This window comes from Thrips palmi, unplaced genomic scaffold, assembly GCF_012932325.1.
Source record: "Thrips palmi isolate BJ-2018 unplaced genomic scaffold, TpBJ-2018v1 HiC_scaffold_4, whole genome shotgun sequence".
Lineage (NCBI taxonomy): Eukaryota > Metazoa > Arthropoda > Insecta > Thysanoptera > Thripidae > Thrips > Thrips palmi.
Window position 1 is genome coordinate 3,074,727 of NW_023144631.1, and position 17,675 is coordinate 3,092,401.

At 56.3% G+C, this 17,675-nt stretch overlaps 1 protein-coding gene across 4 annotated transcripts in view; it reads left to right on the plus strand.

Annotated features, from left to right (window-relative positions):
• LOC117650066 (myc box-dependent-interacting protein 1) overlaps nucleotides 1-17,549 on the plus strand; it is a 33,638-nt gene extending 16,089 nt beyond the window's left edge. The window contains exons 2-10 of one of the 4 annotated variants that reach the window (XM_034393352.1): nucleotides 8,053-8,106; nucleotides 11,765-11,900; nucleotides 11,987-12,177; nucleotides 12,266-12,550; nucleotides 12,672-12,781; nucleotides 12,863-12,897; nucleotides 13,293-13,643; nucleotides 13,956-14,098; nucleotides 14,192-17,549. In XM_034393352.1, coding sequence (XP_034249243.1) covers nucleotides 8,053-8,106; nucleotides 11,765-11,900; nucleotides 11,987-12,177; nucleotides 12,266-12,550; nucleotides 12,672-12,781; nucleotides 12,863-12,897; nucleotides 13,293-13,643; nucleotides 13,956-14,098; nucleotides 14,192-14,272 — 1,386 coding nt within the window. In that variant the 3' untranslated portion in view covers nucleotides 14,273-17,549. The remainder of the gene's footprint in view (nucleotides 1-8,052; nucleotides 8,107-11,764; nucleotides 11,901-11,986; nucleotides 12,178-12,265; nucleotides 12,551-12,671; nucleotides 12,782-12,862; nucleotides 12,898-13,292; nucleotides 13,644-13,955; nucleotides 14,099-14,191) is intronic. The other 3 variants (XM_034393354.1, XM_034393355.1, XM_034393353.1) reach the window with 3 other exon arrangements.
• The last annotated feature ends 126 nt before the right edge of the window (nucleotides 17,550-17,675 follow it).

The window sequence follows — 17,675 nt, forward strand, 5'->3', positions numbered from 1 at the left end:
ACGGCCCCGCGACCACTTTTCCTCGTTGCCGCGCAGTCGCGGTTCGGCCGCAGGGTTTTCCTCGGTCTCTTTATTTTTGGCGGTGTCTGGCCGAAGAAGCGGCGCTTGCCGCCGCGCCGCGAAACACTGGCCGAATGCCCAGGGAAAACGAGTGCGGCATTTCAGAAAGGGGGGGGGAGTGGGCAGTGTGGGCACGCAGCAGCCTCACCGATCATATTGAGGGTGTGGGGCGAGTGAGTGAGAATCTTCGTTTTTGCGGGTGTTCGGATCGGATTTAGACTGCGGTACCTGTCGACTGGCATGTATCGACGGCGTGCTCCGCTGGCGGCGGGGCCGGTCGTCCCTTGGCTGGCGCGGCGTGCGGTGCGGTGCGACGCGAAGGGCCCTCGCAAGGCCCGCAGGCACGCGGCGTCGCGTACTTGGGGCGTCTGCCGCGACGCGCCGGACTGCTTTTCTCTCTTTTGCGTCGCGAAAAAGAAAAAGGGTTGTCGGAAGCGTTTAAATTTGTCGCTGCGGCGGAGCCCGGCGCGTCGGGGCGTCGGGACAAGGGTACCCGGGCCGGCCAGCCGGCCTAGCCGGGCTCAACCCCCCGGCGGGGACGCCACGGGGCTATTCTCGACCCCCAGGGCCCGGGGAGGGCCCCGGCCAGACGACCAGCGACCTCCTCCGCCCCGCCCCCGCGCCCCGCCGCCTCGCGGCACCGGCCGCGGTGCTGACGGCGCCCGCGGGCTGACGCCGACGCCGTGGAGCAAGCCGTGGAGGCTGACAGACGACTCGCCGCCCCCGGGCCCGCGCACCACCGCGTCGACCGCCGACGGCGTCCTTGAGGTGCAGGCGGCGCCGCGTGCTGGACGGCGGCGTCGAAGGCGAGCCCGCAAAAGGCGGCGACGACCTGACGGCGGCGACCTGACGGAAGTCGCCTCGCCGGCGTCACCGTTACGCCAAGCCCCGTGCCAAGGGCCTAGTGGGTGCCGTGCCAGTGCCGTGCCAGTGCCGTGCCAGGCGAGGCCGTTGTACGCCGTCTGGTGCACCATCGCCGCATACTGCACCGTGCACCGCCCGATGCTCTGGCTTGACCGCGACGTCCCCGCGACGTTGGAGGCTGCGGGTTGCAGCGCACAATGGCGCAAGGCGGTCGCGAAGTCGCGAAGCGCCTGTCGTGGCGCAAGTGAATGAGAATGGGGCATTCATCACGGCCTGCCCGGCCTGCCCGGCCTGCCCGGCCTGCCCGGCCTGCCCCGCGTGTGGTGCAGGCTGATGCCGAAACAGGAGTGCTGCCGTCTCTCTCGCACTCGTGGAACGCACCGCCAGGGTGCGAGAGAGACGGAGCGACGCAGCACTGTCCGGAATCGGTGTTGAGGCGCCGCGCCTTTCCCTCTCGCTCGGTCCGCGCGCGATCACGGAGCCAGAGCGACGCCACTGTCGCTGCCATGCGGCAGGATGAACTTCCTGGACGCGATGCCCGCGCTGCGAGCCCCGCCGTGGTGCCCAGCGTGGTGGCCGCCCCAGTGCCAGTGCCCGGGGAAGGCCAAATTGAAATGCCGTAACGGGCCGCTTGGCTGGCCACTCGGCCGGCCCTGGGCGCCCTGGGCGTCGCCTCGCCGTCGTTGCCTGGCGTACCGGCGTTGCAGTCATGTTTTCGTGAATGCTGCTAGGCCAGGCGGCGCGGTACGGAGCCATTGCGCCACTGCAGACGCCACTGCAAGTGTTCACCTGGCCTTAATAGACGCGGCACGGTGGGTTTCGTTTTTCTCCTCTTTCGCCGTTGTGTCGCTGTTCTGGCAAAGCGCTGGCGATGTTGACCCGACGGCCGACGGCGCGGCCGGTGAAAGGGGGAAAGGGTGAAGGCTGTGACAGGCAGGCCCGGCCTCTCGAGTCCTCTCGCAGTCCGCTCGGCGCGGGATTTGGCGGGGTACTGGTCCGCCCACACGCACGCGCGCGCACGAACAACACACGCGTGGAAATATTTCCTTTTTTTCGTGCGTGGGGGCCAGTACAGCGGGCAGCACAGCACCTGCCCTGCGCTGAGACACTGCCGGGGCTGGGCTGCGAGGGGCTTACGTGGAGGGCGCTCTCCGTGCTTTCGACCAGGACGTTCGAACAGGCCGCGGCCCTGGGCTGCATCGACGGCTGCATCGCCTTCTCCAGCGCCTTCTCCAGCCGCCCGGCGTGGAGCGGCGCGGCCCACGTGTCTCCAGCCCAGCCTCCACTCCAGCCGCCGGCCTTTCGCACGGCGCCCACCTGCAAAAGCGCGGTGCGGGGCGGGGCGGGGCGGGGCGACGACTACTCATCTCAGCCTGCCGCCGCCTTCCCCTCGCCCCTCCACTGCAAACCACCGCCTTGTTATCGCGCTGATTGATTGGCTGACGGCGTCGGGAAAAGTTCATGAGGCACGTCGAGCCTCGAGTCGTGGGTTCGAACACCGGCCGGCGCGCCGCGTGCCTGTTTTTTATTTTTTTTTATTTTTGCCCCTTGGACCGCTGTACTGCGTTTGCCGGCGTTTGCTCACGCAGCGGGTCGCCGCCTAGCCGGAGACTGATGGCTTGGCGGTTGCACCAACCCGTACCCGTCGGGGCGGCGCGGCCCTGCGAACTGTGGAGTGCGGATCGCTTAGCCCTCCGTGGAGGAGGACGCCAACCGCGAGGCAGGGCGTCGTGCGCGGGCCGGCTGCGCAGCCGGATTCCGAACATTAAGCGCTGTCGTCGCTCTGTCTCCCTCGCACCCCTACGAGTCGCCCAGTGAGTGCGAGAGAGAGGCAGCGACGAAAGCGGTGTTGGTGTTCGGAATCGGCCTGCCGGTGCCGCAACGCCGCCACGCCGCGCCCACGCCGCCGCGTTCACGTTGCGTCTTGTGTCTCGCGGCCGCGGCGCCCCCGCGTCCAGCGGCCTGGCTGCCTGCCTGGCTCCTCTCTATTTCATGCGGCAATAAGCGCACGGGGATCGGGGCCTTCTTTGCGAGCTCACGCTGCAGCCGCGCGAGTGCGAGAGAGAGAGACAGAGCGACGAAAGCGCTGTTCGGAATCGACGAACGGCTGCTCGGCTCCGCTCGGCGCGCGGATGCATGGTAATGACGGCCTTGTTTCTTGACGGCGGCCACGGCGGCACGGCGGCCACCCCACTGCTGCCCGTGAGTAATTCGAATACATATCGAGCCGGTCGGTCGTGCGTTTGTTGATTACACTTTCTCGCCGCGGCCCCGCCGCCCCGCCGCAGCCTTCTTTGCCTCTCGCTCCACGTCGCTGTTGTCTTTTGCATATGGAAAGGAAGCGGTGACCTGGAGGAGCAGGGGGGTTTCTCGGTCCTGAGAACTTTTTTCGACTCTGCATTAGGGTTTTCTTCGCGCTCAGAAGAAGTATCGACATTTGAAACATGTGCAGATTGCTCGGCCGGGCCGCGGGCCGGGCCATGACGCGCCAGGGACGCGTCGGGGATGCTGGCCGGCTGGAGGCCGCGCCGCGCCCGATCGGGACGGCGGTGAGAGGCGGCAGGCAGGCCACGGCGGCCACGGCGGCCACGGCACACGGCAGGCGGCCAATGTGGTCATTGTCCCGCGGTGACGTCACCGACGTCGTCTTCGTCGTCGGGCGGACGGACGTGGGCCCGCCTGGGTCGTTAAGGGTCATTGAGGGTGGAAATAGGCGCGCCGGGTTCGAGTCCCGGTGACGGCGGCGCTGTCGCCGCGGCCAGCAGGCTGACTTTCATCGCTCTGTCTCCCTCGCACTCTTGGGGCGGCCCGTAGAGGAGCGAGAGAGACAGAGAGGAGAGGGCACGTGGCGCAATCGGAGTAACCGAGGTGGCCGCGTGGCCGCCGTGGCCGCCGTCGCATTGATGCATGCATGTATGCACGCCGCCGCCTCGCCGCCACGCGCCTTGCGGGGCTTCCTGCGCGACCGCCACGCCCACCGCGCCCCGCCACGCCCCGCCACGCCCCGCCACGCCTCGCCGGTCCTCAAGGACGCCGACGACGCGGACGGAGGAAGCAGGGCGGAGCAAGAAGCAAGGTGCACGGGGCCCACGAGGCCCACGGGGCGCCCTTCCCTTCCGGCTGGCCGACTCCGCCTTGCCGCCTGCATGCAGTGCTCGATGCAGTGCGTGCTGCTGTCGGTGCCGGCTGCTGCGCCGCGCGGCGCCGCGCGCTGTTTGAACTGGCGGAAGTGACACGCTGCGGCAGGAAAGCGTGACGCGACGACGCGCTGCCGAGACAAGTCGGCGACACGGCCTGGGCGGGGCCAGCGGGCAGCGGGGACATTGTTCGCAGTCGGCATTGTTGCAGGCAGGGTGCTGGCCGGTGCTCGCAGTGCAGCAGCGCTGCCGGTGGCGTGGGCGGCTTAATGGCCCTTTGCGCGGGGCGCGCCAAGGCAGATTTAGAATAATGCTGCCGTCGGTGTAGAGCGGCCACCCTGCTGCGACGACGCGACCGCCGCCGCCGGGTGGACACCCTAGCTCGGCCGGCCGGCTTGCGGTGCGGTGCCGCGGTATGCCGCCGCCGGTGTTTCGATGCCGCGGCATGCTGCGGCCAGGGAAAGTCCACTGTATGTGTGTTGGTGCGCATGAGCCTGGCGGCCCGGCGGCCCGGTCAGGAAGGAAAGGGGAGGAGGCTGCAGGCCGCGGACACCACGCCGGGGACACCGGCCGGCCGGCCGAGCGGCGACGCGAGCTTTTCCTGTGTAGGAGCTGCACGTGTTGCCCGCGATTAAATATCGCCCTTCGCGCTCCGCCCTGCTTTGCCATGCTTCGCCCTTCCCGTCAATTAGTCGGCTTTCTAATCCTTGCTCGATTCCGGCCGCGCGGCTGCAGGCGGCAGGTGCTTATTAGCTCCCTCGCCACCTCGAGGCTCGACTCGACGCCTTGCGCGCCTTGCGCCTCGCTCGACACCCATGCCGCCCTCCTGGGCTGCCCTCGGCTGCCCTCGGCTGCCGTCGGCCCTCGCGTCGCGGCGAGAAAGACAGAGCGACGAAAACGACTCTCAGTCTGCAGGCCCTGCAAGCCGTGCCGCTATCGGTCTTCGACGCGCGCCACGGGGCGCCTCTTTTCCTCTCCGCGGCGCGTGCGTGTCGTCACGGGGGCGTCGCCGCGTCGCCGTCGTAAGGTAACGACGCGGCCCGGCGTTGGCTCCCCGCGCCCCGCGTCTCGCCTTGCGAAACGGTGCGCTCACTTCCGGCAGAACGAGCGGAGGGCGATGATGGCAGGGACTGCGACCCCACCCCCCACCCCTTCCCCCCGCCCGCCGGGCCCCTGCCACGGAGGCGGCCGACCCGCCCGTCGCACGGCGGAGCGCGGCGGGCTGGCCTACCCCGCCCCTGGCGGCCGCCTGCAGCGTGGGCCGACCCGGCGAACTCGCGCGCGCGGCGGGCCGGCCTGCCTCGCAGGCGCTCCGCCCGGCCAGGCCTCTCTCCTCTCGCCCACACGCTCGCGCGGCCGCCGCCAGATTGTTGTGTGGGGCATGGCCGGCATGGCACAGCACGCTGCCCCTCCACTCCACTCCACTCTACTCCACAACGTGTAATTGAGTTGTGGCAATAACATTGATGAAGTCGGCGATCCCAGCCGGGCGGCGCCGCCATTGGCCGTGCTCGGTCCATTTTCTAGTAATATGCGTGTGGAGCGCGCGGGCCGGCCTCAAGGCTGGCCAAGGGGGGGGGGGAGAGGCCCCAAAATGGCCGCACGCGTTGAGGCCCGCCGCTCCGGTTGTGTCACTGCAGTGCACCGCACACGCGGATCGGCGATGATAAGGTGGACCGCACGGAGCTTTCGTCGCGCTGTCTCTCTCGCACTCGTGTGGCGATCGCGGTCGGTGGCGGTGCGAGAGACGCAGTGCCGCTCGTCGAGCCGTCCGTCAGGCGGTGGTCCGGGCCGGCGACGCCAGGCGACGCCTAACATGGAGCCGGCCGGGTGGGCGCGCTCCGCCCCGCTCCGCTCTGCGACGCTGGTCCCCGATGCCATCTCGCTGCCGGGCCCCGGGACGGGACCACTCCCAGTGACGGCGTGGTGGCGCCTTCCGCGGCCCGCTGCGGAGTCAACACTCTGACGCACTCGCGCGACGAATCGGCGCGGAACGCTTTGCCGATGCCGGCTTCTGAACGGGCTGCGGCTAATCGTCCGCCGCTGCCGCCACCCTGGCTTCGTCGCCCTGTCTCTCTCGCACCCCTGCTGGACGGCCATGAGTGCGAGAGAGACAGAGCGACGAATGAGCATCCCGTTGCGGAATGCTGAGTGTGGTGGCGCTGCGTCGCGCAGGACTTTCCCTCTCGGCCGCGCTGCCGGGCTGTGCCTCTGTGTCTCACTGGCGCGCTGGCGGGGCGGGGCGGCCGGCTGCGGTTTCGGTGGGGCGCGCCGGTTCGTCGACATGTCGCGGCGGGGCGGGTGGGGTTGAAACGAAACGCGGATAAATGTTGCCGCCGTCGGTGCGCATTGCCTGGCATTGCCTGGCGTTGCCGCCGCCGTTGTTCGTCTGGAGCGCGACGTGAACGTGAAAGTCCTTCCCGGCCGGGACGTGTCCCATCGCGCCGCCGCCCAAACCACACGCACTAAACGGAGAGGCGGGCGCATTGCGCAATCCGATGTGGCGTCTCTCTCTCCCTCGCTCCGCGTGCGGGGGCGTTCCGCACGGGTGCGAGAGGGACAGGACTCTGCGGACTGCAGCGGCGGCAGCATCAGCCGGTTGCTGTCGACGACGCCAATCTTATTTTTCCCATGCCGCAAATTGCGGGCGCCGTCGCTGCTATTTGCGGACGGATGGGCGCCTCTTGTGCGGCGGGGCGGGGCGGGTCATCGATGGCATTGTGTTGGGAAACCCGAAACGCGGCGAGGACTCAAGGACGCGAGTCCGCGTGCGTCGCCGCGTCGCCCGGTGGGCCGCTGGGGCACTGTGCGCGGTGTGGTGTGACCGTGCTTTAATTGCCGTTATTCGTTTGTCGTCGTTTTCGTTTCTTTGGGCCGAGCAAGAAGTCGCCTGCGTGAAGAATTGGAGCGCAGGGAGCTGCAAATTGGTACACGGAGGCGCCAGGAAAACCGTTTAGACAATGGCGCCTCGCCGCTGCAGTCTGCTTTTAACGCCGAGCGGCTCCCTGGAGTCCCTGGAGTCCCTGGAGCCTGGGCCCGCCGCGGCCTATCGCGGCCATCTGGAGCGGGCGGAGCGCGGAGCGGCCCGGGCCGCCTTATGGAGTTTAAGGGACAGTCCGTGGGAAGTCAACTCGCCGGTGGGAACGTGACCGTTTGCCGCGGGGGAGGCGCCCCGCCCCGCCCCGCCCCGCCCCGCCCCGCCCCGCCCCGCCCCGGCGTGCCACGCCCCTGCGGCGACTGGGCGATGCGAGTGGTGAACGCTGGAGCGGCTTGGACGCTGGGCTAACGCGCGGCTTGTCTTGTTGCAGGTGAGGCCTGCGCGCGGAGGCGAGGCGCCGCCGTGGTGATGGAGGCCAGGAGGCCCGTGTTGTAAGCGCAACGGCTCCAGCCAGCCATTGCATGTTGCGGGTTTTGTTTTTTCGGGGGGTTTCTTGTCACATTTAAACGAAGGTGTTTTTTTTTGTCTTTTAAACTATCCTTTAGAAAAAAAAAGACAAACTATGTTCTTAAAATAAAGGTGCGACTCTCTTGTCGCCTCGTTGGCAGTCTCTGCTGGGCCAGCTGGGCCTTCAGGGTGGAGAGGGGCACGATGTTGGCCTTTAGGCGGAGTCCGCGCCAGTGTAGCGCGCACCGCGCCGAGCCAGGGTTGGCCGTCCCGTCCCATTCTCATCTCACAAATGGCCCTTCAGGCTGCCACGGTGGAAGACCGTGAGGTGGTGGCGTCAGCAAGTAATTTGCGACACATGTTGACCACTCTTTGTTTTAGTTTGACATGTTGCAATCTTGCGACGAGACTGGTGGAATCGGAGGCTCTTCCGCCTGGCAGTCCCGGACGCAGGACTGCCGCCGGGTCTGCCAGACCCATTTCTTTTCATGTACTCTTGAGACTAGACTGCTCTTTTGCACCTGAGGGTCTGAAGGGGGTAGAGGCGTTTTTGCAGGCAGTCGGCCGGGCTTTATCTCAGTGTGATTGGTGTGTTTGTCGTTGTAGTGTACACGCTGGGGAGTGGGGACCCAGCGACGCGTGCAGCGTCTTCCCCCCATGGTACGTACTGGCGGTCCTGGCTCCTGCAGGCCCATGCCGAGAGTCGTTTTCGTCGCTCCGTCTCTCTCGCACCTGTACGGCACGCCCCATGGAGTGCGAGAGGGACAGAGCGGCGAGAGCGATTCCCGGAATGGGGCGCACAGCCCGCTCGGACCAGGATGATGCCTTTGAGGATGCCACTGTGAATAATCGCACTCGTTTTGCCGGCCCGACTAGCTCGCGGCTCGGGTTCGAAACTGGTCTCTCAAGTCATGTCAAAATTGTTGTGGCGCCCAGGAGCATTTTAGTTTTTCGGTCAGAGTAACGAACCCCACTCGGTGCCCGGGGCCTGAGCTGGACGGGGAGTCGGTCCGCATCTTGGCTTCTCGCTCAGTCCACGCAGATCGCTGCGTCTGCCTCTGCAGATGGGCGCCCCTCCAGTATGAAGATGTTCGCCGAAAGTGGATCCTTGTTTTTGGAACCCGCGAGCTGAGCCGAGCCGCTTGCCACCGCGGCCCCTTCGGCCGGCCGTCCGACGACTCCCCAGACCGCCTCAGCTCAGGCCCTGCCGGCCCTGCCCAGCGATTCTGGAGAGGCGTTGCGTCGCTCTGTCTCTGTCGCACTCAGGCGGCTCTCCGTGAGGGAGCGAGAGGGACAGAACGACGATTCACCCCTCTGAAGGACCTGGACGCGTGCTTGCCGCGGGTTTGGCGCTTGCATCCGGCCTGCTTTGGGTGTGTGCTCTTTCTCGTGGAGGTGTGATCTAACTGCACTACTGGATGTAAGTGCACTCGGCTTGTGTCTGCGCGTGTCTGCGTGTGGGGGTGGGGGCAGTGCACTGGAGATGTCATAACCGCCTCGCGCTCCGCGCCTCGCCTTCCCAGCGATGATGCACCCTCCCTGGATGACCGTGACCGAGCGCTGCTCGGCGTGAAAGGGCGCGGCGGTGGTGGTTGTTGTTGTTGTTGTTGTTGTTGATGTTGCTGGCTTTTCCTGGTCTCTGCAACTCGCCGCTCGCTGCGCCCGACTCACGTGCCACTCGAGGGTCAGGCCGGCCGGCGTGCCCGGCGTGCCCTGCTTGGCGGGGCGTGTGGCGGAGACAGGTGAAAGCGACCTGCAATGGTATATAAAGGTGCAGGCAGACCGGGGCGGGGCGGGGTGGGCGCGGAAATGAAAACAAACACGCATGCGTCCCGCCCCGCCCCGCCCCGCCCGGCCTGTCCGCGGACTGGACTGGCCCCGTGCATCATCGCGGCCTCCGGTCATGGCGCGCGCACTGGTAGCACTAGGTCTGGTTGGTGTTGGTGGCGCGCCACGGCGTCGGGGCGACCCTCCAGCATCCTGTAGTGCCGGGGGCACACGGGGCGGCAGTGCGTGCGCGCCGCGGGGCCACGGTGGCCACGGCTGCAGCGTTTGGCGGTTTGCCGGTCGTTGACCCCGCGGCCCGGCACGCCGACGGCACGCCGAAGGCCGTCCCGTCCCGTCCCCCCGCTGGGCTGGGACATTTTCATATTCATGCGCGGGGCCCGGCAGGCTGGCAGGCTCGGCGATGGCGGTGTGCGGCGGCTGCGGGAATGCTGGACCGGGCCCATCCTGGGCCTGAGCCTCAGCCTCCGGGGCCCGGAGTCCGGGCCGTCCGGCCGGCCGTCCGGGGCGGGAGGCTGATGCCCCGGGCCGGACCGGATCTCGCGGGACGGGTCGGGTCGGGCCGGCCGGGCCGGCGAGGCGGGCGGGCCAGGGCGGGTTGCCTAGCGGCGGCCTGCAGCCTGCAGGCGCGCGTCGTTGGCCATGCTGGCCGGCAGGCTGATTCCGAGAGTCGTCTTCGTCGCTCTGTCTCTCTCGCACCGGTAAGGGCCGCCCCATGGGAGCGTGAGAGAGAGAGAGAGAGAGAAGGCGACGAAAACGACTCTCGGAATCTGCCTTCTGCTCACGTGCCCTTGCGCCCAGGGTGCCAGGAGTCGGCAGGAGAAGGGGGCAATGTCGGCCGGCAGCTAAACTGCCCAAGGCTTTACGCCGTTCCTCTCCTTTTCGGCGCGAGTTGAATGCCCTCACTTGCGCGTTGTTGTTTTCTTCTTCTTTTCTCAACTTTCCCACGTTGACCCCGGCCGTGCTCCTGTGCGTATCATTGTCTCGAGCCCGGCCCCGGCAGAGTCATGTGTCCAAGTTCGCGCCCCGCCCCTCCCCGCCCCGGTGAGACCTGCGCCGCGGATGTAGGTCAGGTTGGTGCCGTCCACCGCGCGGACCCGGCCCGGCCCGGCCCGGCCGACTGACCGCATGCAGGCACTACAGCGGCGCTGCCCTTGCGCTGCCCTGGCTCTGCCCATGCGAGCCAGGGCCAGCGCCCGTCCCCGTCCCGCCCTAGAGACCCTCCCGCCCCCGACGCATCGTCGTCTAGGTTTGTCGCCCGCCACGCCGCCTTCAAGTAGCCCTCCCCCCCCCCCTCGCTGGAGCCTTTTCATTGCGCGGCCCGCTAATGTCCTTGCGCGCTTGCGGTTTGAATTCCGATGCGAGTCGCCCAGTCGGTCAAGCCAGTCCGAAGCCAGTCGGCCGGGGCCGTAAAAGCCCGGCTCCAGTCTCCAGCAGACTGCTTCCGAGAGTCGTTTTCGTCGCTCTGTCTCTCTCGCACCTATGCGGGACGCCCCGTGAGGGCGAGAGAGACAGCGCGGCGCAAACGACTCTCGGAATCAGTCTGCTGGCTGGAGGCTCCGGTGACTCCAGCCCTACCCTCCGGGCTGATGGCTCCCAACTCCGAACCCCCGCCCCGCGCCCCGCCGGCCCACATCACTCGGAACAACAACAACGACAAGGGCGAGCCGGCAGCCGGCCGTGTCCGAGCGTCAACTTTGGCGCGTCACGCTCACTGGGGTATTGGTTATTTATGTCATTTATCCGGCGAGCTGCACCTTTGAATGGAGTCAGTCGCCGCAGGCCGCAGGACGGGGCTTCCCTGCGGAGCCCTTGGCGGAGCCTGCGGACAACGACTCGCTGTGCCGGCTGCCGGCTTAGTGTTGTGCCCCCCCCCCCCAATCCCTCTCCCTCTCTCTCTTTCCTTCTTCTTTCCCCGCGGCAGGCCGCGGCCGGTTTAGGAGCTGGCCGATTAGACCAAAGTAGCACCTCCTCTCAGCCCTCTCCTACCCGCCCCTCTGCCACCACGGACGTCGTCTAGAGCTAGAGGCCACAAGTCTCCTAACCAGCCGGTCTGGTCTGCTCCTTGGCGGCGGGCCTTGGCCTTAGCCGCCCTCCCCCCTTCCTCTCCTTCCTCCGCTTCCTCCCCTATCTCCGTACCGGTGTGCAGTGTACATGAATGATGCCTGGTGCGTGCTGCTATGCTGTGCACTCAGTGGAGAGAGGGAGAGAGAGAGAGAGAGAAGAGTTCGCGACCTTACTTCGGGGGATGGAATGGGAACGTGAAATGAGCTTTGACGGTATCAAATGACATGACAACGCATCTCACTATCTACCTGCTTTTCCATTCCTCACCACTGCCTGAAGTGCTAGCCTGTTACTATGTTTCGCAAAGAGAGAAATGATGATATCCTATTTTCCCTTCCTTTTTTTCGGAAATTGTGTTTATCAGTGGATGTGTTTGCGAGCATTTTGTGTTCGTCATTTTCTGTAGGATGCCAACGCCTGATCCCTGATTTAAATCTAATCTTTGTTTGTTACTGTTTCATTTCAGATTTTACAAAACCTGGGCAAAGTAGACAGAACTTCAGATGAAATCTTTGAGGAACATCTTCAAAACTTCACACGACAACAGAATGCTGCCAACAGGCTGCAAAAGGAGTTCAACAACTACATTCGCTGTGTTCGTGGTTAGTTTCCTCCTCCCTTCTAAAATATAGAACAGCTGTCCATTAAGAATAGATTAATAGAAAAATAATTTTCTCTCACATTTCAGCTGTCCAAACTGCCAGCAAATCCCTCTTGGATTCGCTTTGTGAAATATATGAGAGTGGTTGGACAGGGCACGACCTCCTTTACGTACAGGCTCAAAATATTGAGATGCTATGGCAAGACTTTAACCATAAACTAGGCGACCAAGTTCTCATCCCACTCAACACATATCAGAGTCAATTTCCAGAGATGAGAGTATGTAATCAGAGCTTATCTGTGAAACTTAAGTTAATGTGATCTTGATTTGTCCTCAATGTTCTCTAAACTTGATTTTACTTTGCAGAAGAAAATTGACAAACGTGGACGCAAACTTGTGGATTTTGACAGTCAACGACACAACTACCAGTCTCTTCAGGCAGCTGCAGCAAGTGGAACTAAGAAGCGAGATGAAAATAAGATCAGCAAGGCACGTGATTCACTCGATGAAGCCAAGAGGACTTACGAAATGTTAAACTCTGAACTACATGATGAATTACCAGCATTGTATGACTCACGAGCACTTTTCCTTGTCACAAATCTTCAAACATTATTTGCCGCAGAACAATTGTTCCACTCTGAAACGTCTAAGGTAAGATATTTTGTTTTCTCTGAATAACAAATATGGTGCTTCAGAGTCCTATCTGTACTTGTTTCTTTATCTTTCTTTGGTCTATTATTTAACGTCATTATTCTTCTTTTTCCTATGACAGGTTTACACAGAGCTTGAGGCTGTCGTAGACAAATTGGCCACCGAATGTCAGCGAGGATCATACACCTTGAAGAAAAATAATGCGTCTCCCAAGTCTCCCATTATCAACAAGTAAGCCCAGTAAATCTTTTTCTTATAAATACCAAAACTTGTACTTCATGAATTTTTACAATATTCTCTTTTCTCTTGCAGCATGAATTCAAGTATAACATCAGTACCACACTCTGGTAAGATCTTCAAAAAAAAAATTGAATATGTCTCTCTGGTTGTTAGCATTTGACTGAAAGTTCTCCACTTTTAAAAATCTTAATGAAAAGTATTTTCTTTTCAATACTAATGTTAACATTTTCAAACTGCCTTTGAGATTTTACTTACGCTCCATTCACTATTTTGCAAATGTGTTTTGAGATGGTTTTGCATTCTGTTCAGTATAAAAAATACTATCAGTTGCATCTACTATGGCTTTAACAAACTTATTTGTGGTTTTACTGGAAATATTTTGAATACTTTGCACCCTGCAAAGGTCATAGTATTTCAATTAAAAAAGAGTGTAGAGTTATGCCTGTAATGAAGTGATCTGGCTCTCTGAGTGTGCTGAGTGTGCTGTGTTTGTGTGTTTCAGCGGGCAGTACACCTGTGCCCGTCGAAAGCGTGACTCCAACTACTAACCAATCCTCACCTTCCTTCACAGCTTCCAAACTGGCCACATTGTCCTCAAATGATGCAGTGCCGCATATAAATGGCGACTCAAAAAAACAAAACAACAACTCCATCCCTGCGTCCCCAACCTCACCAAGTCCGTCAAGCCCTGATGCAAATGAAACACCTGTTGCAAACAACTCGATTACATCTGCCCCTACTGCAAATTCCACCAATGCCAATTCTTCCACTCCAACCAGTCCAACCAATGGCAAAGTACCCAACAACAATGCTAACAACAAGCCTGTTGAGGAGCTCTATGATATTCCTGTTGGTAAGTGCGTGGGTAGCTAACAGAGAGGGCAAAAATACAGGAACTTAAGTGAAGGGATTTTTTTTTATATGTCCCATTTGCCATACTGTTTTAAAAAGTTCTTCTCTTACGCATACCTTTTTTTTTTGCCCCAAGTTTTGTCTAATACATCTGTGGTGTTTTTTGAGTTTGATTCTCCTACTTCAATTAGCATGGTTATTTCTAAGCATGATTTTGTCTTCAATATTATTTTGCATACTGCCATGTAAACTTACTCTTCCTCCACCGGCCCTGTGCAAATCTTAATTTTTTTTCCCTTTGTTACTTCTGCAGGGGCCACAACGGACAACTTGCCACCTGGTGTTCTCTACAGGGTCAAGGCTACCTACAAATATACTCGTGAGGATGTGGATGAACTGTCATTCGATGTTGGGGAAATCATCAGAGTTGTTGAATATGATGACCCTGAAGAGCAGGTAAGATCATTTGTATTTTCCCCATGCTCTCTGCCTCTATGCTCCAATCCATGATTTATTAATTTAAAAAAAATAAATTTTTGTGTGTTTTAGGAGGAAGGTTGGCTTATGGGTATCAAAGAAGGCACAGGTGATAAAGGAATGTTCCCAGCAAATTTCACTCGACCCTTGTGAAGCCTCTAGCGACTTATTCTGCGATGCAGCAAAATCACTTGTGTATTTTGTTGAAGCTTTAGACATTTGTTATTTTTCATTTCATGCAAACCAGGTTGTCTAGCAACATGAGTGTGGTGTGCTTGGGAGTGTACTTGCCCCTAAATTGTCATTGTCATGCCAATGGTTTGTTGGAATTTGAGAATTTTGATTGATCAATGGACTGCTTTAAACTGCCTTTCTGTGCTGAAATAAGCATACCTTTGGTGAACACTCTTTAACTACAGAGGAGCCATAGTGTGTATAATTGATAAACCGTTCTTCACATATCAGTAGTTTTGATTGGCAACATGGAGTTGTGGCCCTTTGTGCACAACTGGTATCCTATGAAGTCATACAATTCCATCAAATCAGTCACAAAGGGTTTCATTTGTGTGAATTTTTGTATCAAGTGATGCTACAGTATATAAAATTATTTGTATATACATTTTGTATCAAAAGTTTTTACTAAATGACATTAGAATTCATGTCTTTTGTAACAAAAAAAAATCAGCTCTGGTTTTACTGGCTCTTGTGAAGGCCTCAGCATGTCAAGAATTATATCAAAGGATATACACTGGTGGCCTTAGTACTTGATGATAATGTGATACGTACTGGTGAAGCGTACTGGTGCCATTAACTGATTAGATGATGCCTTTCTTCTCATTTGTTGTTTCCCTGTTTTCAAGAAACTTTATATTGCTCATTGCTTCCCCAATGTTAAAGCATATTGTATCAAAATATTGTCAAAGTGTGATTTCTGTCTTATAGATGTTGCATTTCTATTTTTATTGTTCAAAGAATTATTAAAACTTCTGCATGGCATTTCTTAGTCAACCATTAAATCAAGAAGTGTGGAATTAATGCAATTGTTTTGTGCTAAATTGGGAGGGATAAATATTCAATGTCTGTTGCAGTATTTCTTTGTAATGCATCACAACAATTGTGTATGTCCCTATGGTATTAATAAGATTGGCAGTATTTATTCCACTTACAGATTCTGTTCTGTAAAAGCTCTTTTCATTTTCATGTTACCATCATATAGTATCTTAAAAGTGTTAATCTACACTTAGTACTCGAATCATCACAGTCCTTCAAGTAAAAGCTAACATTTTCTAACAATGTATTTAATAAAATCTAATGCTTTTTTCTTAAGTTTAGGACAATATCAAATTCAAGGATGGGACTTAACAGTAACTCTTTTGATGGGAATCAAAAGTATATTTTTTTAAACATTCTGAAAAGGACAAGCATGCCAATGCCCATATGTATTTAGTCATGTGAAATGTGCTGTAAAACAAATATGTGAGTATATTGGATAAAGGTGATTTATATGTGTTTAATGAGTGATTATTGCTGTGCTTGTATGTTTGTATGTGTCTGTGTGTGTAATTATGTATGTGAATGTACAAATGATCGTGTGGATGATATAAGTTGTATGTTTGTAGATTTAACGATAAATTGATATGTAAGTCACTTACCTAATCCTTTGATGAAGCCGCTGGTTAAACCTTTACAACATTGTCTTCCCCACTCACGGCCTAGCATAAATGTTATCTTATAGGCGTACAATTTAAGTCTTTTGTATTTATTCTAATACATCATGACCAGGCTTAACAATTTTCTTCTCATTATTTTCTTTGTTAGAACATTGACAATGAAGACTGTTAAGAAGGGCCAAACTTGAAAGATGATGTCTGTGACTTGCTTCAGTCTGATAAATCTAAAAGAAAGGAACTCAACATATTTTGGATACTAAATGAAGAGTTTATAGTAATGAATTTTAACTTGAAGTATGCCTGCTAACTTTTTTATTCTGTATTTTGTTGATGAGGAGTCATCTTGTTAAAGAGAAGGAGCCTTGTGTTGTTCTTTTTCAGTCCAAACACGTTTTTAAAATGTTAAATTCATAATTGTATTTTTAAATTCTCTGAAGTATTTTATTTTTCCCCTTGTAAATATTTTTCCTGCTGTCTGCTGAGATTTTAAAAATTGTGAAATTGTGACTGTTGTGATTTGATATATTGTTGATCCTTCAAAATATTGTGAGCATCTGCGTAATGTTTCTCTTAGTATCAATCTACTTGCTCCAGTTTGCTTGAAGATTGTTTTTCATGTGGGAATGTTTCTTCTTATTCTTTACATCTTCCATGGTCTTCCTTCTTTGTCCACTACTTCTCCCGTTACCCCTTCCATCTGTGAATTCATATGAGTGTGTGTACAATAATTTGCTTTTTTAGCCTAGCAAACAACTAACCAGCCTCCAAAGCTGCAATTCAATTTTAGTTCAGTAGAAAGACTTTTATCTAAATGTCTGGAATTTTACTTTCTGAATATCTTGTTAGCTCAGCCTTTGGAATCATTTGATATTTGTCTCACTTCTTGCATGATGGCTAAGTCAGTTTTGTTAATTAATTTTAGGACTTCTGGAATCCTTTGCTCAGGACCTTTGTTTTGAATGGGTGTTGTTCCGTATGTGTGATCTATTGTGCATAGTTTATTTTGCTTCAGGCTCATGCTAACACAAACTTGTGTGTTTTATTTAATGATACATTTAGAGAGAAAAAAAAAGATATCTCATGTCTTCCTATTTAGTCTTAGTTCATCTATTCATGTTCTATTTAGTGTATCATTGGTGGTGTTGAGAGGAATTTTTGTCAAGCTTCTTCAGTAATGAAGGCTGGCCTTAGCATGTGAAGTTTGTGGGATATTCACAAGCAGAGGTGGTAAATTTTCCTCAATTCACCATTGAGCTTCCCCAAATCATTGACAGTGCTTCTGATTGTGCCATGATGTCTTTTAAAGTTCTCTCAATTAGACACCAGTCGGCAAACCCTTATTGTAGATTTGAGTTCATGACTGCAAGATCTAATTATTATACAATGCTCATTAGGAAGGAATTTATGGGAAATTTTGTGAAGTGTGAAAATTTGGAGTGTCACAATTTTCTTGTGTATTATATATAAATATATACAATTGAATACATGAATGCAGTAGAACTTTGTGGAAGCGTGCCTCCTTACTCTGTGTGCATTTATAGCTATCTTTCACTGTTATTTCTATGTTTATATGGAATGAGGATGCTGTGTGTAGCGATAGGCTAAAATGCTAGTTATTCTTCCTAAGGCACTTCAGGTTATGGACTGTTTGTTGCTTGTACAGGGTTCTACTGTGTGTAAATGTATTGTATAATTATTATACATAACTATGTACAGAATGAGAAAGATATAATTTAAAATAAACAATCAAGTTACACATATGATTGGTTAATGAATATTTTCTCACCCCAGTCAAGGTTAATTAATGTGAGAGGAATTTTTGTAAACCTTTTTACAACAGTACAAAAGAATTAAGCAGAGGATTCACTAGGATGACGGAAGTTGAG